Source organism: Myxocyprinus asiaticus, chromosome 8 (assembly GCF_019703515.2).
Source record: "Myxocyprinus asiaticus isolate MX2 ecotype Aquarium Trade chromosome 8, UBuf_Myxa_2, whole genome shotgun sequence".
Taxonomy (NCBI): domain Eukaryota; kingdom Metazoa; phylum Chordata; class Actinopteri; order Cypriniformes; family Catostomidae; genus Myxocyprinus; species Myxocyprinus asiaticus.
In genome coordinates, this window is record NC_059351.1 from 8,758,823 (window position 1) to 8,783,540 (window position 24,718).

The 24,718-nt window shown below is 39.0% G+C and overlaps 1 protein-coding gene across 1 annotated transcript in view; it reads left to right on the top strand.

Moving 5' to 3' along the window:
- The window catches only part of LOC127445291 (zeta-sarcoglycan-like), a 419,585-nt gene that overhangs the window by 334,771 nt on the left and 60,096 nt on the right, over positions 1-24,718 (top strand). Inside the window, exon 5 of the mRNA XM_051705268.1 lies at positions 13,923-14,045. Within this exon, the coding sequence (XP_051561228.1) occupies positions 13,923-14,045 (123 nt within the window). The remainder of the gene's footprint in view (positions 1-13,922; positions 14,046-24,718) is intronic.

Genomic DNA, 24,718 nt, shown 5'->3' on the forward strand with positions numbered 1-24,718 from the left:
ACATGCATTTTGAAATCAAAGTAAAGCAGGTTCAAGCATTCGTGCAATTCCAAACATTAGTAACTGCTACAAGATATTATACGAATCTACAAATGCATCACCATATGACAGAAAAGGAGGAGATTACAGCATTTCAGGAAATGCAGAACATTGTTAACTGTCAAATACACATTGCCCTTTCTGTGTGGAAATAAAAATTCCTTGTGAAGTTGAAGTAAATACAACAGCACTTTTGGTGTCAAAATAAAAGCCCCAGGTGGAGGTGAAGTAAACAGGACAGAAATATATGACTTTTGTATAATCCAAATCTAATAATCAGAATAATAATGATAATTCCGCATTATATCATAATAAACCTGATGTTTTTCACAGCAATAATGTAGTATTATGCAATACTCAACTAGGCTAGGGTTTCAAATATAAATCAGTGAAGTAGCCTTGCACACCTTGTTCATTCACAAAAATGTATTAGTAAAAACATTTGAAGGTAAATAATGCTTTTTATTAAGCTACTATGTATCATTGTAAACTCAGCAAAACAAAGAAACATCCCTTTTTCAGGACTGTATTTTAAAGATAATTTTGTAAAAATCCAAATAACTTTACAGATCTTTATTGTAAAGGGTTTAAACAATGTTTTCCATGCTTGTTCAATGAACCATAAACAATTTATGAACATGCACCTGTGGAACGGTCATTAAGACACTAACAGCTTACAGACGGTAGGAATTTGGAACAATTCGGAGTAAACTCTAGAGACTGTTGTGTGTGAAAATCCCAGGAGATCAGCAGTTACAGAAGTACTCAAACTGGCCCGTCTGGTACCAACAATCATCCATGCAATTATCTAATCATCCAATCATGTGGCAGCAGTGCAGTGCATAAAATCATGCAGATACGGGTCAGGAGCTTCAGTTAATGTTCACATAAACCATCAGAATGGGGAAAAATTTGATCTCAGTGATTTGGAGCGTGGCTTGATTGTTGATGCCAGATGATGCAGTATCAAGCAGTTTCAAGCTTGTGCTGTCAGATCTAGTTTTCATTCTCTCTCTCCATCCCTCCATCCTACATGCTCTGCTGTTTACCACAAGTTCCTTGCATGGTTGATTGAAACCAGGGACAGGGAAATCTTTTGTGCACGGGCTGTTCTCACGCTCCGACTCCAGCTGTGAGCTCGCCTCTTGTCCAAACGCCTCCTCGAGAGGCCAAGCAACTGAGAGGACACCGGGGGAACAAAGCGTCTTCTTTTCCCCCCATCATCTTATTGACTTTTCATTTTTATAAGTGTGGACTGCATAATAAATGGCTTCTCACTTTTGGGAGAATGGGAGATGATTTAATTAGCGCTGGGTGACAGAGAGGACATGAGCGAGGACAAAAACATGCTCTGGAGGGGGGCCAAGGACAACAGGAAGAGACGTGTGATAGTAGGGACTTAGAGGGTGCATGCACACATGCGCACAAATGCCAACATCAGATGTGACTTTCTACATACTTTAAGGGGGTGCATTGTGGTGGTTAAAGTTCTGGGTTGGTAACCAATAGTGATGTTTCGTTCAAGTCAATGGTTTTGAATTAATCGTTTGCATTGACTCATATTTCTAGTTCAATTAAATCTCACCCTTTCTAAGCCAATGAGCTCTAATTTGAAGCATGGTACTTCTCTTGCCTGTAAAGACTAGAATAGTGTTTCAGTGTGCGATGTGAAGGAGCATATTATTGGTTTGACCCACTAAACGAATACGCCCTTCACTGAGCCAGTTAGTCATTTGAGTCTAAACGAGATGAGTCTTGTTCATGCACAAGCAGAATGTACTGGTACACTCATTCGTGAACAAAATGAATGTATAAGTATCTGCTGAATGATTGAACGAGAGTAGGCAAGTCAAGTAATTTGTTCAGTTTGGATTGCAAGTCACTTGCAGGGAGAGAAAAAGTCGAAATGCTGAGAAGGAAAGATAATATGCACAAAACATACAGTCATCCCCAATTTATGAATGTGTAAAGATGACAAGACCATGCAGTTAAAATTACATTAATTACAAATGGATGTTGTACTTTGGTGCAGAGTGTAGCTAAATAGGCTTTGTTGTCCTATATCTGTCTTGGTAAAAGTCAAACAGTACTTGTCAGAATGTAGAAAAAAATAAAACGCTTTAAATCATTATTAAGATACTGAACTATTTCTAAGCAATTTAGAGCATTTTCGACATGCAAATTCCATTTGTGTGGCTTTGTCCTGCCTTTAAAGACTGACTGTAGTGCAAGCCAATGGCATCGTAGTGCGGGCTGTGAAGGAGCATCCACTGAACGAATACGGCCCTTCACTAGTCATTGATTTGAGTCTGAACGAAAATTCTCATTCATGAACAAGGATCTGCTGATCGACTGAACGAGAGGAGCCAAGTTGTTTGTTCAGTTCAGCAATCTCATTCAACAAAAGAAAGGTTCAGGTGAATTGTAAAAGTGACTGATGACATTACTATGACAAACAATTATTTATAATTGTTTTAGGGTATTGTTGTCTTCATTGTATAACTTGAAAAAACTCATGCTCAGCAGTTCACAAAATGATAGATATTCTTCGTTGTCATATGGGTATATGCTAATGATGCTTAAAGGGATAGTTCACCGAAATCCTCTTACCATTTACTAACCCTCATGCCATCCCAGATGTGTATGACTTTCTTTCTTCTGAAGAACACAAATAAGGATTTTTAGAAAAATAAAGGCAGCATAAAAGTAATCCATATGACTCAACTGGTTAAATCCATATCTTCAGAAGTGATATTATAGGTGTGGGTGAACAACTGATCAATATTTATGTCTTTTTTTTCTTCTATAAATGTTCACTTTCACTTCTACATTCTTCTTCTTTTGTTTTTACCATTTATTTTTCTTAATGCATACCACCCCCTACTTGGCAGGGAGGATAATTTATTTTATTAATTTTTTGTGTGAACTTTCCCTTTAAACACTATGCTGAAGTCTCTTAAAAGATTTGTAGAAATGCACATTTTAATAAGTGATTAAGACTTGTTTCGGTCATGAACGACACTTTTGGTTCAATTAATCACTCAAAACAGAAAGAACACCAGAGTTCCTTGCTGCGGCCCTGCTTTAGGGGAATTGTCCCTGTACTATGTGCTGTGCAAGTCGCTTTGGATTAAAACTTCTACATTGCTACTCACTACTTTACATTGATATGACAAATTACACAGTGACTTGCAGTAACAAAGTGTCTTAAGTCATCCATTTTCAATGACAGTTGGGGATTTGAGGTGACTTGAGGCAAAACAGCAGAAATGTGATGCAGTAGCTACCAGTGGTAGTGCAGATAGTGGAGCCCAGGCAGTGCCTCATTGTACAGGCACTGCAGTCAAATAGGAACACCTACTAGCAACCAACAGTACTGCGACTTGGCAACCAAGTGTTGAGGTATTATTGAAACAGGTAGATGGGGCAGGAGATATTGTAGGGCTCTTCTAGTGGAAGATACATTGTCATTCTAGAGAGAATTATGTTGGACAAAATGAACAAGCACAAGATTTTCAGTTCTTTTTCACAAAAGAGAAGGACTGTATATTGTAAATGCATGTATCTGCTGAAAGTTGATTTTATCAACTCTTACAAAAACACTAGCATGTAAGTGTCCTCAAAACTAACATGAACTAAAAGCCACAAAACTCCAATTTTGATTTCATGGAGTATTTTGCTTTTTTGGTGCAAAAAGGATTTAGGCAGTTAAAGGGGGAAAAAAATACAAATAAATCATTGATCATTTCTATTCAGTTCACACAAAGTTATTAAGGTATTTTCAAAGTCAGTGCCTTCAAGGAAAGCTCAATTTAATATTATATCAAGCGTTTTTATTTCATTGCATCGACTGCAGGGCATAGGGGAATACAATTTAAAAGGACTGCCTGAAAATTTCAAAACTCCTGCCTCAAACTGCTTGAAAATCATGTGGGAGTCACTAATTAAGAGTTCCCTTTCGTGGAACTCGAGCTGCGTATGATCGCTATGGGACACCGTCCGGGTGTCACGTGGTCTGAAGCCCTTATACAATCACACCAATTTATTGGCTGATGGCGCTTAAGCAATGCCCCCTAGGGAGCTACGTCATGGACTCCATAAAGGTGCTTGCTGTCATGCCATCAAGTCAGATTTTCTGTTCTTCAGTGCACGAATTGTCTAAGCCCGTGGTACGAGGATTATTTTTCTCCCTTTTGAGTGGCAAACACGTAAGAATGTCGTTGACACAGCGTAAATTTCAGAGCAATTTCAATGTGTTCTTTTCAAAATATTACAGGGGACCGATGAGGACAATAGTGCTTCATCGAGGATCACAATTTCTCACCACGAGCTCTGTTGTGCTGAAGCCGTTTGGGATTTCGGCTTTGTGTCTGAAAAGATAGGAGTGCGAATGGACATCGGAATCCTCCTCGTGTTTGTTGCCCTCCCCCTGAGTGAAAGCGTGTCTCGTTGGACATGCTCTGAGGCCTAGCTCGGCGGCCATTTTCTGACAAATAATGTGTGCAAGAGACCTTGCACGTCGTGAGCCATCGCCATTAAAAAATGTTGTATGAGAGAATTCGTCATTGGACGTTAAGCAAACAAAATGGGCCCCTTTGTCCCTATTGTCTTTTTCTGTGTCATTCTCTGCCTCTCTCTCCCCTTCCCGTTCAAAATGCTGCTCGTGGTGGAGGGGATCATGCATGGACCGGTGAGCCTGACTGCAGAACGAGGGATAAGAGAATATACCCCAACTGAGTGATGGCGAACCAACACGCATCTTTCGCCCGCTTCGTGGTTCACACATTCTGCGAGAGAAGAGATGTGCACTGCTATCTCTGCTCGATTTTTCGATGGCGGCTTGGATGTCGCTCTTTACAGACAGCTGTTGGATCTACACATGATGGTTTTGCAGTCCAACCAAGAGCATCGTGTTAAGGAATGTCTTTGAGTTCACTGGCTCTGTTTGAACTTTCCCTTGATTTTTTTCCCCCCCACGGCTCGCGCTGGGGACCGAGTTGGTCAAGGCAATGCTTTTGTGAGGGTGAAAGACAACGGACTTTGTGCCTCCTATGAATCGAGGTTAGCAAATGCTCCCCCCACATGTATCGCATCTCACAGACAAGTGCTTGGGGTTCGGATCAGCGGCTTTCAGAGAACCATACTTTTGCCCAGCCGAAGCCTGCTAAAGTATTTATTGATGAAGCAGAGTTCACTATCGAATCAAGTTCACCGTTCTTCACGCCTCAAACACTCAAAGTTGTGTTTGGTGTTAGCTCACTCGGAAACTTTGGCTGCCCAACATCAAGAAGTTGTTCTCAGCCATTTGAGCAATCTAGGGCTGAGTGTAAACCTAGACAAGAGCGTCCTGTTGCCAGGGCTTCAGACACTGTTTCTAGGTGTGGAGCTGAACATGCAGGTGATGCTGGCGTGCCTGTCTCCAGCTCGCATTCTGTCATTACGCCAGTGTCTAGCAATGTTCAAAGTGTGACGTGTTCTCCCTGTGAGAACATTTCACAGGCTTTTGGTGCTCATGATCATGGCATCCACTGTCATTCCCCTTGGCATGTTGCATGCGAGGCTTTTTCAGTGCTGGATGAACACCACAAAGGGACTTCAACCACTGACGCATGCGCTTCGTCCCTTCAGAGTGATGCATGGGTGCTACCAAACTCTGCTGCCATGGACCCACCTTCTGATGTTGGGCATTCCGTTGGGGCAGGTGTGTCACCGCAAGGTGATAACGACAGACACCTCCTCCACAGGTTCGGTTGCTGTACACAAAGGTCATCCAGCCTATGGAGTCTGGATGGGCCAGCGGTAATATTGGCACATCAACTGGCTGGAGATGCTTATGGTGCTGTTGGCGTTAAGGTTTTTCCTTCTGGAGATTCAGGACAGTCATGTCGGACAACAGGACGGTGGTGTCCTACATCAGTCGCCAGGGCTGGCACGTCGCATTCTACTGTGGGCACGGGATCATGTACTATCTCTACGAGCCATACATGTTCCAGTTCAGTTGAACTTGGTGGCGGATCTGTCTAGACAGGGTCTGATGCCCTGAGAATGAATATTATATCCTCAGATTATGGAACAAATCTGGAGGAGGTTTGGCAGAGCAGAATTAGACCTATTCGCTTCGAGCGAGACGTCGCACTGTCCCCTCTGGGTTTCTCTCTTGCCTCTGGCACCACTGGGCATCGATCCACTGGCGCATCAGTGACCGAGAGCGCGCCTTTACGTGTTTCCACCAATCAGTCTGCTGCATGCAGGTCTACAGAGGGTTCGGGAGGATAGGATTTGGCTTCTGTTAGTGTCACTGTATTGGCCATCTCAAGTATGGTTTTCGACTCTGGTCTCTCTCCTGGAAAAGATGCCTTGGTTTTCTCAGGCACAGGGCAGCATTTGGCACCCTGGCTGGACTTGAAGTTATGGGTGTGGCTCCTCAATGGGCGCTCTTTTGAATAACGGGTTATCCCCCACTGTGGTTGATACCATTCTAAATGCTAGAGCTCCATCACCGAGGAGGCTATATACATTTAAGTGGCATATTTTTGCTTCTTGGTGTACAGCGTGAAGTGAAAATCCAGTTCACTGCCCTGTCGGTACAGTTCTAGAATTTTTGGAGCTGCATTTTGAGTCTGTTGCCCCTATAGTGGCTGAACATGCTCTTATCAATGGAGTCTCTGTTGGTAGACATTCTCTTGTCTCTCACTTTATGCACTAGGTACACAGGCTTAGACCTTTTTGTCCTATCCACGTTCCTTTATGGGATTTATCTGTTGTTTTAGAGGCACTCTCGGGTTCTCCATTCAAGCCCTTGATAACAGTTACTGATATGTTTTTAAACCTCAAAATGGCACTGCTAGTGGCATTGGCATCGTTTAAGAGAGTTGGATTTGCATGCCCTGTCGGTCAGTTCCTTGTGTATGGATTTTGCGCCAGGGTGTTCAAAGGTTGTGTTAAGACCTCGTTTGGGCTATTTGCCCAAGGTTATTTCTTCGTCATTTCACTTGCAGACCTTTCTCTCCTCCCTCATTTGAGTCGGAGGAGCATGAAAGGTTACATATGCTCTGCCCAGTCTGTGTGCTGCGAGTTTTTGTCAGAGCAGTTGTTTGTGTGCAACAGAAGTGTTTTATTGTCCAAGCAAAGACTGTCTCATTGGCTTATTGATGCAATTTTGAGTGTTTACAAAGTATGCGGTTTTCCTTTGCCTTTGGTATTCGAGCCCATTCTACAAAGAGTATGGCATCCTCATGGGATTTGGCTAGATGTGTGTTTCCCTATTCACTAGCCTACTGCTTGTGCGCCACTATATGCTTGCCACATGGGCTTAGACAGTTGGCAGCTACTGTCCGCATCGCGTGAATGTATTTCATTCCTTGAGCGATCATACGCAGCTCGCAGTTCCACGAAAGGGAACATCTCGGTTACGTACGTAACCTTGGTTCCCTGACGGTAATTGGACGCTGCATAGCTGGCCATACTCTCTTGCAGCTGCATAGGCTCATGCCTTTTGCAGAAAATCTGACTCGATGGCGCGAAAGCGAGCACCTTTATGGAGCCCTTGACATAGCTCCCTGGGGGGGCGCCGCTTAAGCGCCATCAGCCAATAAATTGCCATGATTGTATAAGGGCTTCAGACCACGTGACACTTGGACGGTGTCCCATAGTGATCATACGTAGCATCTCGTTCCCCTCAGGGAAACAAGGTTATGTACGTAACCGAGATATTCTTTGGCACCAAAAAACAAATGATTTCAGTTATTTTTTTCCAAGAAATTAATCAAAGTAAGAGTACAATGGCAAAGTATGCATGCATGTCATGGAACATTTAGGAATTAAATATGCTGTTTTATGTTGTGTAATTTGGCCAGAATAAATAGCTAGTTTCAGATGAATATCATCATTCGCAATGCCATATTGCTGCTTAAAGACAGAGAGAATAAACACTGTCTTCCAAGGATCTGGAGAGAGAGAGAGAAAATAACTAATTGATGTACAGTATGGAGATTAATGTGTATAACTGTACATGCTAATTATGACAACTTTGATTATTTGTCTCTTTACACTGGTTCCAAACCACACCCAGACACATGCAATCACACCCACTGATTAATGCAGGTGATCAACATTTACATTTTACCTTTTTTTTTATTTATTTTTTTTATTATGGTTATTAGGTTCAGATAAATAATTTATATTTCCTTGATTTGTAATTTTTTTTCTGACACTTTCAGTTTTCCATTTTTATGCAGCAAGCTGTTTTCGTGACACAGGTACCTTTAAAGGTTTGAGTAATTTATTATTTTAAAGGTCCTACATTTTTATGCCTTTTTACAAAAATAAATAGAGGGACAGATATGGACATTTCTTTGGCTTGCATCATCAGCAGAGGTTGTTTACTCAATATGGTCAAAGGGAGTGAAAACATCTGCATTATATCTGTGTTATATATATATATACAGCATTCAGCGTTCCTTCAGCATCTTTTTTGATAATAGAGCAGAATATATCCTGCACATTATTATTTTGCCTTACAGGGTACTGTAAAGAATGCTCTTGAATAGTGAACCACCTTGTCACTTCACCTTTATATTGCATTTTAATTATAAACCTTCAAAATCCTTGACTGATCAATGCACTTAGTTATTGAAGATTCATGCTGTCTGTTGTATCACAAGCAAGCATAATATTTTATTTTATTTTTATTTTTTTAATTATTGACTGTTATGTCCAGAATAGAAAGGTTGTTTCTGTTTCAGGGAAAAAATAAAAATAAATAACAATAATAACAATAATTAACTAACTTAAAAAAATAAATAAGTAAAACTACTGGCAGAAATGCACTACTGTTTACAGAAGAGAATACAAGTACGTGAAAATACATTGCATTCATTCATGTTTTATGAGGTCTCTGAGTCCTACAAAATGTAAGTAGTGTAACATCTTTCATGGTGGACGTTTGATGTGTGTTACCAAGTTAAAATTATTTTTATAACAAGTTCTCATGAGATTAGGAGAAGTCATGAATAATTAACCTGATTCTTGAATGTTAGGTAAGTTGAGCTATCAAGATGGCCAAACAGAACCTCAGGGTTAAAATATTAAATGACATGTTTTTGTTTTCTTTAGAAGATTTCATATTAATATTCATATTAAGTAAGTATCTATTCATTTCAACCCAACATCTGTTTATCCACAGCAAGGTCATTTATTCTTGCCACTTCAATTCGAGAGAAAGCTTTCATTTCCTCTAAACTCAAAACAACACTTAATCATCAATCCTTAGTTTTGATGAGGGGTAAAGCTGTACCAATTAATATTCAAGAGCAGATCGTTAATATCTGCCGTATATCATTTCTCATTTAAATCACGTGCATGAGTGGACGGAGAGGAGATCTGTGAGGTGTTGCAGTCTGCCTGGCTTTATGAAAGTGATGATGTCCTTGTCCAAGTCATGAATTCTTATTCCTATTTTTATTTTAATTGAATGTGTCTGATATTATCTAAGAATTTAAGGTTTCATTTGTGCCTTGTGGACAATTTTCACATTTTCTGGTTTGGTATGCTAGCGGGGTAAGCTTCTATAGTGGTGAATGGGAGACCACAAATATTATCATTTACTCCAACTCTTTAAAAAAAAAAAAATTAAAAAAAAATAATAATAATAATTATATATATATATATATATATATATATATATATATATATATATATATATATATATATATATATATATATATATTATTTTTTATTTTTTTATTTTTTATTTATTTATTTTTTTCCAGAGGAGAAAAAATAGAGATTGGTCATGACAGTCAGAAGAGAAAAAGATACCAAATTTACTGTCACTCCCTCAGCAGCTGAATTTGAAACCCCATTGCAGCTGAGTTGCCTTTTGTAACAATGTATTCATGGGTAATATAACACAAATGATAATGCATGTATAATCTAAATAATTAATTGGAAAACAGTTAAATAAGCTGTTAAGTTAGGCCAAAATATGTCATCACAGTCTTTGAAAAGGTCTATTTGGTTATTGAAACATTTGGTCCACTAGTGACATTCACCACAGAATGAAAACCAACCCGGTGTGCCAAAGAAACCCAGTTTCCCCTTTATTATATTATAAATATGTATTATCACATCACTGTTGCTGCTGAGTTATACAAGCGATAAGCTATTCGATTCTTGTGCATTACAGTGATTTTGACAAGGGTGTTTTTGCTTTAATTGACAACAAAATGGTAAGAATTTGAATAGTTTTTGAATGGAAGGAAGGAAGGAAGGAAGGAAGGAAGGAAGGGGGGAAAAAAGCAGGTAGGGAAATCAGGGAGGAAAAGCAGGGGGAAGGAAGGGGAAAAAAGCAGGTAGGGAAATCAGGGGGAAGGAAGGAAGGAAAAGCAGGTAGGGAAATCAGGGGGAAGGAAGGAAGGAAGGGAAAGCAGGTAGGGAAATCAGGGAGGAAAAGAAGGGGGAAGGAAGGAAGGAAAAGCAGGGAGGAAAAGCAGGGGGAAGGAAGGAAGGAAGGAATGGAATGAGTGAGTGAGTGAGTGAGTGAGTGAGTGAGTGAGTGAGTGAGTGAGTGAGTGAGTGAGTGAGTGAGTGAGTGAGTGAGTGAGTGAGTGAGTGAGTGAGTGAGAGGGAAGAAAAATATTTTTTACTCCTTTCTTGCTTCCTTATTTCCTTGCTTTCTTTCAGCTTTTTCCTTTGTTTTTTTCTTTCAATTTATTTGGTGTGTGTTTCCATCTCATCCTCTGTGATCTTGAGTGGATCTATGAACTAATCTCTGGCCACCACTGTGCAGTGTGATATGGTCTAGAAAGGATTAATCAAATAAGAGTATAAATTAACACTTTATTAGCATTCTCTCCCTTTGGTCTCATCAGCATAATCAAAATTAGCCTTGCCTTATCCTCAAGCACGTATTTAATCCCTAACCATCATAATTACTTCAGATTCATTTTTTTTTTCCGCTTAGTCCTTTCTTTAACATTTCATTTAATTTATCATGAAATTTTAAAAATAAAATCACATTTTCATAATTTTAAGACAATAGAAAAAGCATTGAAATAAGGAATAGCTCCTTTTTTAATATTTAAAATCATCCTCCACTAAATTTTACAAACCACATTTTTATTGAACTTGGTAACTTTTAGATCATAGGATGTGTTGTACATTGGTTTCTTCAGGTCTGTGAAAAAAGATGTTTAAGCTGAAACCTGCAGCAGCCCAGCAGGAAACTTGACTTCCTGCCGGTTAAAAGAATTCATTCCTGCAAACCTGGGGATCTCCTTCTTTCAAAACCTAAACATTTATATCATTAAAACTGCAAAAAACTGGTGTTGCATCAGTGTGAAGAAACAACCTGAAATCTCATCATAACAAGAAGGATCAAAAGTAACTTGTTTTGTTGGAGGCATGTCACAGTGATTGTACATGTGCTTGCAACATGAAGAAGCCACGGGTTACTTTGAAACTATAGCTTCCCAATCTACAAGCTACTCATTACTTAAAGTAGTTTAACTACAGTCAAGCTACTCTTTAAAAAAAATAAAAAATAAAATAATCTACACTAAGTAGTAGCTACATTGAAGCTATTGAAGAAAATAATTTTTAATATATAATGATCAGATGATACTATTTAATTCTGCAGTCAGAAGATCTATATATAATTAGGGTGACATTAAACAAATATGGTGAAAACATTAAATGAATCATACAGATTTATACTAAATACAAACTACTGAAACTAGAACACACCCTACTTTATAGTATATAACTGCAGGGTCAGTGCTAAGATTTCTGTATGATTAATGATTTATGTGAACTAGTTTTTAGATGAACTATCTAAACTAACCGACTCACTAAAATGAATTGGAGTTCTCAACGGTAAATAAAAGTACATTGTTTATTTTGACTGTTCATTTATATGTTAGATATAGAACAGATTCATTTGAATTATTTGGGTTTAACAGTGCTACATATGAAAGATGAGTGGATTTGATTCATTGGGCACCAGACCTTTCGACATTGTAAAAATAGCTGAGCTACTGTCACACTACTAAAAAAATGTTTCATGTTAGTTGCTACATTTAGTTATTTACTCCCCAAGGCAGGTTTGAACCTGGCCTGTGTCATCGTCTAATGTACTTTCAAATAAAGGCATAAATATAAAAAATAATAATAATAATAATAATAATAATAGCAAAATAGAATAATTAAAACAACCATTTTGGAATATTGGCTCAAATATATTGCAAAATGAACAGGCTAAACTGAGTCATTGATGTGGACTGCATTCATGTGCTAATATCTTTTCCATAGGTGGCAATGAAGAGGGTTGGAAAGACAAGAGAGGATGGTAGAGGAAAGGAGAGTGAGCTTAAGGATAAAAGAGTTGTTTACTTTATCCCGGACACGTGCACACACTGCCTGCAAACAAAAAATGTTTGCTTTCCAAGGTCACCTAAGTCATGGAAGATATGATATCTGTGATGAATAATATAGTCAGTGAAGCCATTGTCCTGTGTGTGTGAGAGTGTGTGTGAGAGTGTGTGAGAGTGTGTGTGTGTGTACGGGTTTGGGTGATTTACCAGGACATTTTTTTAGGCTACAAACTGGTAATTACAAGGGTATTATGCTATAAATGTGGTTTATGAGGACATTTCTAGTGTCCCAATAATTCAAATTGCTTACACTAAACAATGTTCTTTTGAAAATGTCAAAATGCAGAAAGTGTTTTGTGAGGGTTAGGTTTAGGGGTAGGGTGTGGGTGTGTGGGTGGGTGTGTGTGTGTGTGTGTGTGTGGGTGGATGGGTGGGTGGGTGTGTCCGTGTGTCCGTGTACTTTGTTTGGGGCCGTGGATCAAAAGCAGCCGAGATTTCAGTGGCAGTGCATATAGTTTTGGGGCAGAGTTGTCCTTGGTGATAAAAGCCAAGATCTGTTTCGATTACATCTTCCACATAAGCTCTCTGTATGAGATGAACAAATTAATTATCTTGCTTCAGCATAATGATGTTTAAGTGTCCATTAGGTCTATTGTCTTTTTTTACATGAATATTTATGTTGATATTATTTGGATTGGACTTTGAATGCTGTAGAAAAAAAAAACTTGTTTCACAGTAAAAAAAAACAAACAAACAATAAAACATCTAAACATCCTTAAAACAAGATCAATTTAATTGAAGCATGATAATATAAGATAGTCTAATGTAAGAATAATAATGTAAGAAAGTAAAAATAAACTTTAACTATAAATCTTATTCAGTTTAGTTAGATTTCTCTGAAAATAAGGCTCTGTTATCTAATGTTATTTTGCTTCTCAACTGTATTTTTTTTAAAGGATAGTTTTACTGGGGAACAAGAAAAAAACACTTACAGTCTTACTGTACCATCAACCTTTCTTCACTTGCCTGTTTTTGCATATTAGGTGGTTGATTGTGTATTTTTTGGATGGTTTTGTGCTGTTTTTCAGGACTGTCCTGAATTTGAAACCCTTTCACATGTCCTAACTTAACTGAAATTTTTTTCTCGTATTTCAGAAGAGATGATGTCCAATAATTTTGGGACATGTGAAAGTGATCTCAAATTATAATTTTCCCCCCTCTCAGTTCTTTGCAAAAAAAAAAACAAAAAAAAAACATTGAATGTATACACAATAAATATAATTTGTTTTCATGACTTTTAAGGCAATATTTCAACAAAAGGCAATAATTCCAGGTGTTCCCTGGTCGGTCAGAATGATTGGTACCATGATATCTGTGTTAACATGTTGTTGTTAATTGACCATGTGGTTCATAGTATGTGACACAACACATTCTTTTACAAGCTTTAGCAACCTGGACGCTTATATAATCTTGTGTCTTAATGCCTTATTTATTCTCTCTCTCTTTCTGTAGGTGCAGAGATGGTGGAGGCCAAGTGTCAGCAGTTCGAGGTGAGGAGTAGTGATGGAGAGAGAGTTCTCTTCTCTGCTGATGAGGAGGAGATCAGTATTGGCACAGATAAACTGAGGGTCACAGGTAACACTGGAGCACATGCACTCCTCCAATATTTACATACATGTGCATGAGTCATGTACATGTATACATGGGTCTTAAACATTCATATACAGTGCTCTAAAAAATTATGCAGACCCTTAAAGGAATAGTCTTATGCAAAACAATGGCAGTGGATAGTGCCTTACTTTAAAGCTTGAAAAGGTCCAAAAAGTACTGTATTATAAAAGTAATAAATGCAATTTGTGTGTCATATTCCATTTTACAAGTCTTCTGATTACTTACAATTGGACTTGTTGAGAAAATGTAAGTCATTTTTCAGTTAAAATATTTTGATGTCCATTGCATGTTCATTAAAGCTATGAGAGAATCTTATTTACAGTGGCTTATGTGTTTAATAAAACATGACACATATTTAACATTTTATATTAAAACATATTAATAACAATAAAGCAGAGGTGTTCAGTTTTATGTCTTTTTACAACCTTAACTTTTAAGGTACTAAATATGTTTGCGAGACACATAATGCACTAGGAACCTGTCCTTACATTGAAATACAAATAGATGATTTTCAATAGATTTTACATTTTCTCTTTCTGTCTAAAACAGAGCATGCTGGGAGGTCAAGTGGAATAGCTAGAGGTCAGGGACAGAGAGGGCACATGTTCAGTAATTGGGCAGATCTGTCCATTACCATTTTTCACAAAAAGACATCGGTACAGGGAGGGAGAGGGAGAGAGAGAGAGAGAGGGGGGGGGGGGGGTGTATCAAGAGAAAGAAAGGGTGAGAGAGATAGACAGAGCATGCATAAATGAAATACAGAGGTTTTCCAGAGGTGAGACTAAAAAGCTACGAATGTGTCAGAATGAAGAACTGCCCTGGGGAGACAAAGACAATCTGTAGAGAGAGAAAGGAAGAGAGACCATTTGGAGGGCATGTCCAAGTTTAGAGAGCATAAAGTGTTAACCCTTGTATTCTGTTCGTTAAGGGTTTACATGCTCTGTGTTAGGGGACAATTTTGACCCCCACACACTAAGAGTATAATTTGTATAATTTGGGGGGGGGGGGGGTTTGCTGTATCTTTTTTTAACCTAGACATGAAATTACAACATACAACCAGCAGATGCCTGCAGAGGTCAACTCATTTGCCTGTAGCAAACTGAGTTTTTTTTTTTTTTTTTTTTTTCCAGATCTTATGACTAGCATTTAGATATATGTTTAGACATTAATTAAGACATTACATTTTTTAGGTGTTTTGAAGTGTCAGTTTTTGCAATGATGCCACATTATATTTTAGTTACCTATTATTTATTTCAAACATCCCAATTCAATAATTCAGTTGAAGAAATTAATAAAAAAATGTCAATAAAACCAACAGCAATAAATGTGTGTGTGTGAGCTGGTTTTTTTTTGTTTGTTTTTTTTTTAATGTAAAAATACCAAAAGGTTTCTGTGAGGGTTAGGTTTAGGGGTAGGGTTAGGGGATAGAATATATCGTTTTTACAGTATAAAAATCATTATGTCTATGGAGAGTCCTCATAATAATAGGAGTACCAACGTGTGTGTGTGTGTGTGTGTGTGTGTGTTCTTCATTGTGGATATGTTATGGTCCCAACCCTTCATTTCTGTGTGTGTTTTGCATTTGTGCATTTTATTTGACGTATTCTATCGTCTCACCTATTCATTCCTGTGTGTGTGTGTGTGTGTGTGTGTGTGTGTGTGTGAGAGAGAGAGAGAGAGAGTTGGTTTTTGTGGTTTACGAGGACATTTTTTAGGTTACAAATGAGTAATTACGAGGATATTATGCTATAAATGTGGTTTATGAGGACATCACTTGTGTCCCTATAATTCAAACTGCTTAAAAAAACAAGAAACAAAAACAAAAAACAAACATACTAATCAATGTTTTTTTTTGTTTGTTTTATTTTATTATTTTTTTTTATGTAAAAATGCCAAAAGGTTTCTGTGAGGGTAAGGTTTAGGGGTAGGTTTATGGGATAGAATATATAGTTTGTACAGTATAAAAATTATGTCTGTGGAGAGTCCTCGTAATGATAGGAGTACCAACATGTGTGTGTGCGTGCGTGCGTGCGTGCATGCGAGTTCCGCATTGTGGACGTGTTATAGTATCACTCTTCTGTGTGTGTTCTGCATTGTGGTTGATTAAAAAGAATAAATAATAATAATAATAATAATGCATGGTTTTATCGTCTAATCCATACATTTTCAATAGGGGGTCAAATTTGACCCCAAACACCATTAGTGTTACTTTTGTTTCCCACCACTACAGCAACAGAATCCAGCCCAGTTTGTGTGTGTGTGTGTATAGATAGTAAATTTATGAAAAGTCACCAAACCTCATCCTACTGAGATGAAGGGAACCATGATTTTTAAAGAAGCAAAGTTCAAAAGGAGTTGAGAAAGATCCCGACAATAGATTAGGGTTAAATGTAGAGCATTTACGTGTTATTCCGCCGACCCTAATCATCAGCTTGAATCTTTTCCAAACATGATTGTGGGTAAAACTAGAGGTATTAAAGAAAAAGGGACAGACATAACAAATAAAAAAGGGAGGAAGGAAGAAAGCCTTACTTTAAGACTTATGAGAATCCACCTAACTAGAACATCTTGTGGAAAAAATTATATTCTGCGAAATGGGGAACATTATAAAAGTTCAAAAAGTACAAATCTGGGAAAAAACACACTGAAGTCTACAGTTCCACAGTGCTTGTAATTTATCATTTTACACCTTATACCACTTAGTGTGAGGTGCAGTGTCTAGTTTGAGTTACCTTATTAGTATAGAAGCTATAACAAACCACCAGTTAGTCGATAAAGGGATCTGGTAAAGAACGGACCAGGCATATACATTCCTCCATGGACTTTGTGTTTATGTGTGCGGTATAACTCTTCTAATGCTTAAGGAAAGTGCAGTGAGTTTGCTTTCACAAGAGCCCTGTTTACACCTGGAATTACCATTTGTTGTAGATGATACAATCAGGAAGTGGTCAGCTGAGACCGAATGCCATTTACACCTGGTATCAACACAACATTAACATCTTAAATGCATCTCCTGTGACCAATTGTGATTGGATTTTGTCAAAGGAAGGGTCTCTTATTTCATGATTACATCATTTCAGAAGAGTTTGACACTGCACGTTGATGTCAGGTATGTTGAGGCTGTTCTCAGGAGAAAAAAATGGTGACTGCGGTGACATTTTTGCAAAAAGATATTACGTGGCTCCTTACTCTTGTCATGGCAGTTCTAAGGTAAAATGTCCACTGTGTGGTGCTAAAAGCAAGATATCAAGAGAGCAAATAATTTTCTCCCTAACAGATTTATGCACTATCCAGTTTTAAATGAACAAAACCTGCCTCCTTAGCCTAAACCTTAAACCTTAACATAACTCATAGTATCATACAAAAAGAGTGTTAGTTCAAAATCATAGTGGCTGAAGCAACCATACAGGGTAAACAGGGTCTGAAACGTTTTGTGATTGCATCACAAAAACCACATGTGAAGGTAGTCAAAAGCGCATGTGACCACTTCGCATTTGAGGTGTTAATGCTAATTAGTCCCACAGCATTGAAGCAGCTCCTGTCAATCAGCCGCTGCACTAAAACAAGAGTTTAAACTTTGACGGTTATGAGAAGCTTTAAATGAAAAATAACCATCTGATCGGATAATTTTAAAAAGCGGATACATAGCACAAGAACTTCACAGATCTTCTTTAGTGTGTCTGATATCAACATGCTGCGACACTGATGAGAAGCACACACATCTGAAGCTCAGCCAACACAGGCACTCCACTGAAACAATGGATAATTCTTCTCAAAATGTTGCATTTGTGCTTAGAATCAATTTCAAATACATATGGGAGAAACAGCACCAGTTCTTTAGTGCTTCCCTTGTCTTTTATGAATTTTTCGTGGTTTATTATAATGCAGTAACACTGTGACAGAGTCATTTATATATGTCATCATGAAATAAGAGACCCTCCCCTCCAAATCTGAACACAACAGGAAACACTTAAGCGACGAGGTGTAAACAGTGATGGGTTTCACTTGACCACATATGATCGGATTACCCGATATGCATTTTAACACCAGATGTATACAAGGTCGTAATGTGTTCCTGAAAGGGTCAAGGGGAGGTGATAGGAAGGCACAGGATTCACAGGAATAATCAAAAAAAGGTGCTTTTAATATGATCAGTGGTAAGGGGTGCCAAATATTCAAAAAGTGAAAAAAAGAAATAAATAAAAATAATATATATATATATATATATATATATATATATATATATATATATATATATAGGAAAATATTCTGTTATTTACAAAAACTAAGTCTCAGTGTTGACTTGGACCATTGTTGACTGATCAAAACTGACATGATTGAGCAGTGAACAGGTCAATGGTTTGTGTAGAAAATATAAACAGTAAATAAAACATGATGTACATGTATGACAATGAATGAAACAGTCCATATAGCCAGTGCTCTGTGCAGTGGCTGTGATCATGTCATCGCAGCACCCGTCATCACAAATCATGTCATATTGTAGTGGTTATGTGACATTTTCGACTCATGTGTCGACTTGGTTGCTCTTCAGGACCTTTGAATCGCAAGTACAACGCACTATTTGTTGAGCTAGCACGCAATTTGATCATGCCCCAACAAGCTTTTCAGTTTAGTTGGTTATGTAATACAAGCATTCAAATGTATTGCCATTCAAGTCATGCAAAATAGATAAGATAGCACTGTATGAAAAACATGGTGAAAAGTGTTCTAAGAACTGTTAATTTGCCCATTTCACTGTTAATCTTCCCTTTTACTTGTGATTTGTGTGAAAGTGAGTCGTTGTTTTAGTGCCTCTAGTGTTCTTTTCACTAGCTGCAATAAAAGCCATGTAATCTTTTTTTTTCTAGGTATAGTTACCTGAGCCACATAAACAGTTGAAGTCAGTAGTTTACGTACACCTTAACCAAACACATTTAAAAAGCACCTATTATGTGTTTTTCAAATATTACCTTTCATGTAGTGTGTTATATATGTAGTGTGTTATATAGCTGTTTGTGAATGTAAAAAAGTCTGCATAGTTTCAAAAATCAAAGTGCATGACAAATGGAGTTACTGACTCCCAAAAGAAAGAACCGATTCTGAACACCTGAAACGAGTTGTAAGTAATTCCAGACTTACTTCCTGTACTAACCTACATAATTTGGTAACAAAAAACCCACCTCTGGTCTTCAATGTCTGCTCGCGAACAGCTTTGACCCGCCCTCAAACACTACACTAAGTGGTAGACCAATCACAACAGACTGGGACATCTGACCAATCAGAGCAGAGTAGGCTCTCTGAAAGGAGGAGTTTAGAACGAATCCTTTAGAATGGATCATTGAACGAGTCGTTTTTGACACTGAGAAAAAAAAAAAGTTAATGCTGCAATTTAAATTATGAGCAAATTAAAGTGTTTTTTGACCTTGGATGCATGTAAATCTATTGTATGAGACCTTTAAAACAAAATTAGGCATGTTTAAAAACCATAATAGTTGCTCTTTAAACTCTTTAAATTGTTTTTCACAATTCCTGACAATTAATCGTAGAAAACATTCCCTGTCTTAGGTCAGTTAGGAACACTATTTTATTTTAAGAAGGTGAAATGTCAGAATAATATTAGAGAGAATTATTTATTTCAGGTTTTATTTATTATTTATTTCATCACATTCCAAGTGGGTCAGAAGTTTACATACACTTTGATAGTATTTGGTAGCTTTGCCCTTTAAATTGTTTAACTTGGGTCAAATGTTTTGGGTAGCCTTCCACAAGCTTCTCACAATAAGTTGCTGGAATTTTGGCCCATTCCTCCAGACAGAACTTGTGTAACTGATTCAGGTTTGTAGGCCTCCTTGCTCACATATGCTTTTTAAGTTCTTACCACAAATTTTCTATCAGGTTGAAGTCAGGGCTTTGTGATGGCCACTCCAATACCTTGACTTTGTTGTCCTTAAGCCATTTTGCCACAACTATGCTTGGGGTCATTGTCCATTTGGAAGACCCATTTGCAACCGAGCTTTAACTTCCTGGCTCATGTCTTGAGATGTTGCTTCAATATATCCAAATAATTTTCCTTGCTCATGATGCCATCTATTTTGTAAAGTGCACCAGTCCCTCTTGCAGCAAAGCACCCCCACAACATGATGCTGCCACCCACATGCTTCACGGTTGGGATGGTGTTCTTCAGCTTGCAAGCTTCACCCTTTTTCCTCCAAACATAATGATGGTCATTATGGCCAAACTGTTACATTTTTGTTTCATTAGACCAGAGGACATTTCTCCAAAAAGTAAGATCTTTGTCCCCATGTGCACTTTCAAACTGTAGTCTGGCTTTTTTATGGCAGATTTGGAGCTGTGGCTTTTTCCTTGCTGAGCAGCCTTTCAGGTTATGTCAATATAAGACTTGTTTTACTGTGGATATAGATACTTGTCTACCTGTTTCCTCCAGCATCTTCACAAGGTCCTTTGCTGTTGTTCTGGGATTGATTTGCACTTTTTGCACCAAACTATGTTCATCTCTAGGAGACAGAATGCGTCTCCTTCCTGAGCGGTATGATGGCTGTGTTGTCCGATGTTTTTTATATTTGCGTACTATTGTTTGAACAGATGAATGTGGTACCTTCAGGCATTTGGAAATTGCTCCCAAGGATGAACCAGACTTGTGGAGGTTGGCTGATTTCTTTTGATTTTCCCATGATGTCAAGTAAAGAGGCACTGAGTTTTAAGGTAGGCCTTAAAATACATCCACAGGTACACCTCCAATTCAGTACACCTCCTATCAGAAGTTAATTGTCTAATTGTCTAAAGGCTTGACATAATGCTTAAAGGCACAGATTATCATCTTAGTGTATGTAAACTTCTGACCCACTGGAATTAGGATTTAGTCAATTAAAAGTGAAACAATCTGTATGTAAATAATTGTTGGAAAATTACTCATGTCGTGCACAAAGTAGATGTCCTAAACGACTTGCCAAAACTATAGTTTGCTAATATTAAATCTGTGGAGTGGTTAAAAAAATGAGTTTTAATTACTTCAACCTAAATGTATGTAAACTTATGACTTCAACTGTACACTAATCCATTTTCATCTGAAATCTGTTTTCACTTTCCTAACATCATAGTTTTTCAAAATATGCATTTACATTTTACATTTACATTTATTCATTTGGCAGACGCTTTCATCCAAAGCGACTTACAAAAGAGGAAAACATAAGCGAATCATCTTAAGGAGACAGTGGTACGAAAAGTTTCACTAGCATAAGAATAGTATTCAAAACAGAATAAAGTGCAACAGGAGTTTTTTTTTTTTTTTTTTTTTTAATGACTGGTTAAGTGCTCATGGAAAAGATGTGTTTTTAGTCGTTTTTTGAAGACAGAGAGTGAGTCAGCTTCACGGATGGAGTTGGGAAAGTCATTCCAACAACGTGGTATAATGAAGCCGAAAGTCCGGGAAAGTGTTTTGGTGCCTCTTTGTGTTGGTACAACAAGGCGACGTTCCTTAGCTGACCGCAGGCTTCTAGTGGGCGCGTAACTCTGCATAAATAGGTATGCTGGAGCAGACCCAGTGACTGTTCTGTATGCCAGCATCAGAGCCTTGAATTTGATACGTGCATCAACTGGCAGCCAGTGGAGAGAGACAAGGAGTGGTGTAACATGTGCTCTCTTTGGTTCATTAAAGACCAGACGTGCTGCTGCATTCTGGATCATTTCCAGGGGTCTAATTGCACATGCAGGGAGGCCTGCAATGAGAGCATTACAGTAGTCCAGTCTAGTTATGACAAGTGACTGGACAAGCAATTGTGTGGCATGTTCAGAGAGGAAGGGTCTAATATTCCTGATATTGTAGAGTGTAAATCTACATGATCTTGCAGTCTTTGAGATGTGGTCTGTGAAATTTAGTCTGTTATCGATGGTTACCCCTAGATTTCTGACCGATTTGGAAGCCGTTACTGTAGTTGCACCCAGCTGGATGGTGATGTTGTGTTCAACAGCAGGGTTGGCTGGAAAGACAAGGAGTTCAGTCTTTGCTGTGTTGAGTTGCAGGTGGTGCTCCTTCATCCAGGCCGAGATGTCCGCCAGGCAGGCAGAAATTCGAGCAGTCACTGTGGTGGCGTTGGGCTGGAAAGACAAGTAGAGTTGCGTGTCATCAGCGTAGCAGTGGTAAGAGAAACCATGTGTCTGAATGATGAGTCCCAGTGATGTTGTGTAGATAGAGAAGAGAAGTGGCCCAAGCACTGATCCCTGCGGTACCCCAGTAAGTAGCTGATGTGGATTGGATACCTCACCTCTCCAGGCTACCTTGAAAGACCTACCTGAGAGATAGGAGTTAAACCAGTAAAGCACAGTTCCTGTGATGCCCAGCGAGGAGAGGGTAGAGAGTAACATATGATGGTTGACTGTGTCAAAGGCTGTAGAAAGGTCCAGCAGAATCAGGACGGATGATCTAGATTCAGCTTTCGCCCATCTCAGCGACTCAGTGACAGACAGCAGGGCAGTCTCGGTGGAGTGTCCACTTTTGAAACCTGACTGATTGTCATCCAGCAGCTTGCTCTGTGAGAGATAGGCAGAGGTTTGATTGAAAACTGCTCTTTCAAGTGTTTTTGCCATGAATGGGATGAGAGAGACTGGTCTGTAGTGTTCTATTTGTGTGGGGTTAAGTGCGGGTTTCTTCAGCAGCGGGGTTACTCGAGCCTGCTTGAATGTAGTGGGAAAAGTGCCTGTAAGTAGAGATGTGTTAATTATGTGTGTGAGTGCAGGTAGGATGAACGGAGAAATGGCCTGGAGAAGCTGAGAAGGAATGGGGACAAGGGAACAGGTGGTTGGAGAGGAGGAGTTTAGAGACCTCAGTGTCAGTCAGAGGAGAGAACATAGAGACAGAAGAGTTGCATACAGGAGACGGGTATTTGACAGGATGTGGTGCTGAGAATGTATTGCTGATGGTTGTAACCTTATTAGTAAAAAATGTGGTGAAGACATCTGCTGTCAGTGATGTGTCAGGTGGTGGAGGGGGAGGGCAGAGCAGATAAGTATGTTGAATGTTCTAAACAAGCTGCAAGTGTCTGTGGTGCTGATGATCTTGTTCTGGTAATAGGAGGTTTTTGCAGATTTAACATTATCTGGATCTTTAGATTTCTGCCATCTCCTCTCAGCTGCCCTGAGGTCAGTCCGATGTTCACGAAGGACGTCAGACAGCCAGGGGCTGGGTGGTGTAGCACGTGCTGGCCTAGAGGAGATAGGATAGATGTTGTCTAGACAGGTTGTTAAAGTAGAGTTTAGTGTGTCTGTGGCAGTGTTTACATTAAGCGTGGTAAATACATTTAGTGTGGGAAGAGAGGTAGAGACAGCAGTGGAAAGGCGTGAGGGTGAAAGAACGGAGGTTATGTCAAAGGAAACCAAAGGTGGAGACTGTTTTAATGTAGATGGTAGAGTCATGTTGAATTGAACAAAGTAGTCATCAGAGACATGTAAAGGAGTAACAAGAATATTTGAGTTGGTACAGTTACGTGTAAAAATGAGGTCCAGCTGGTTGCTCGATCTGTGAGTCGCTGTGGTGTGTAGTCTTTCCAAGTCAAATGAGGCCAGGAGAGTATTCAGTTCAGTGGACTGGGGCTTGTCTTGGTGTATGTTGAAATCACCAAGAACCACAAGTGGCCTACCATCCTCCGGCAAGGAGGACAGCAGGACATCCAACTTTGTCAGCTGACCTGGAGCGCGATAGAGGACAACAAAATGTATTTTTGAGGGTTGCATTTTAGTAATAGCATAGAATTCAAAACTAGTATTGTTACATAGTGAAGAGTGTGGTGAACCCCTACCGGTGTGTCGAGGGGTGTGAGAGAAGGAGAAGTTGTTGGAGAGAGCAGCAGGTGTTTCTGTCAGTGCCAGGATGCTGAGGGTGGACTGCGTGGCAAAGGCTGGAATGAAGTCAGTTTTGTTCACAGCTGACTGGCAGTTCCAGAGTCCCACTGAGAAAGAGAGCGGAGCAGGTGCTGAAGTGCAAAGTGGCCATAGGTTGTGTGGGTTACATTTGGTCTTGCATCGATATCATGTAAACGGTCTGTACCAGATAACAGGGATGTGCTTGAAGGCATGTGTTATTCGTTAAGTAGTCATGTTAGTATATAGAAGGAAAATAAGAAAAGAGATACAATAACAAGATACTTAAGTGCTATGGTGAGTGGCGCCTTGTCTGTGTCCTTGCTTGGTGGACTCGCACAGGTAGACTCACTGGTCTTTACCCAAGTAAGTCTTCACACGATGGCTACCACTTCCGCTGCCGCTTCTGCGTCAGCATTCAAGTAAAATATATACACGATGATAACGAGCCATTCAATGAAAAAAGCAGGACACGCCTTAATGCTACTTAGCACAACAAAGCTAGTCACATGGTCAACCGAAAACTAAGGGTCGCGCGAGGTGACAAGCTCGGGAACAAACAGGACTTCCGTACACTGCAAATAAATTATGCTGCACTTTAGCAATAAATAATACTCTAAACCAAGTGAAGCACTGTTTATAGACACTAAAAACCACGATAGTTTTACACACACTGGACAACCAATGCTAAATCTAGCAGTGAATACCCTGGTACAAGTCAAAACAATATAGCACACACACACACCAACCCACGTTTAAGCGAC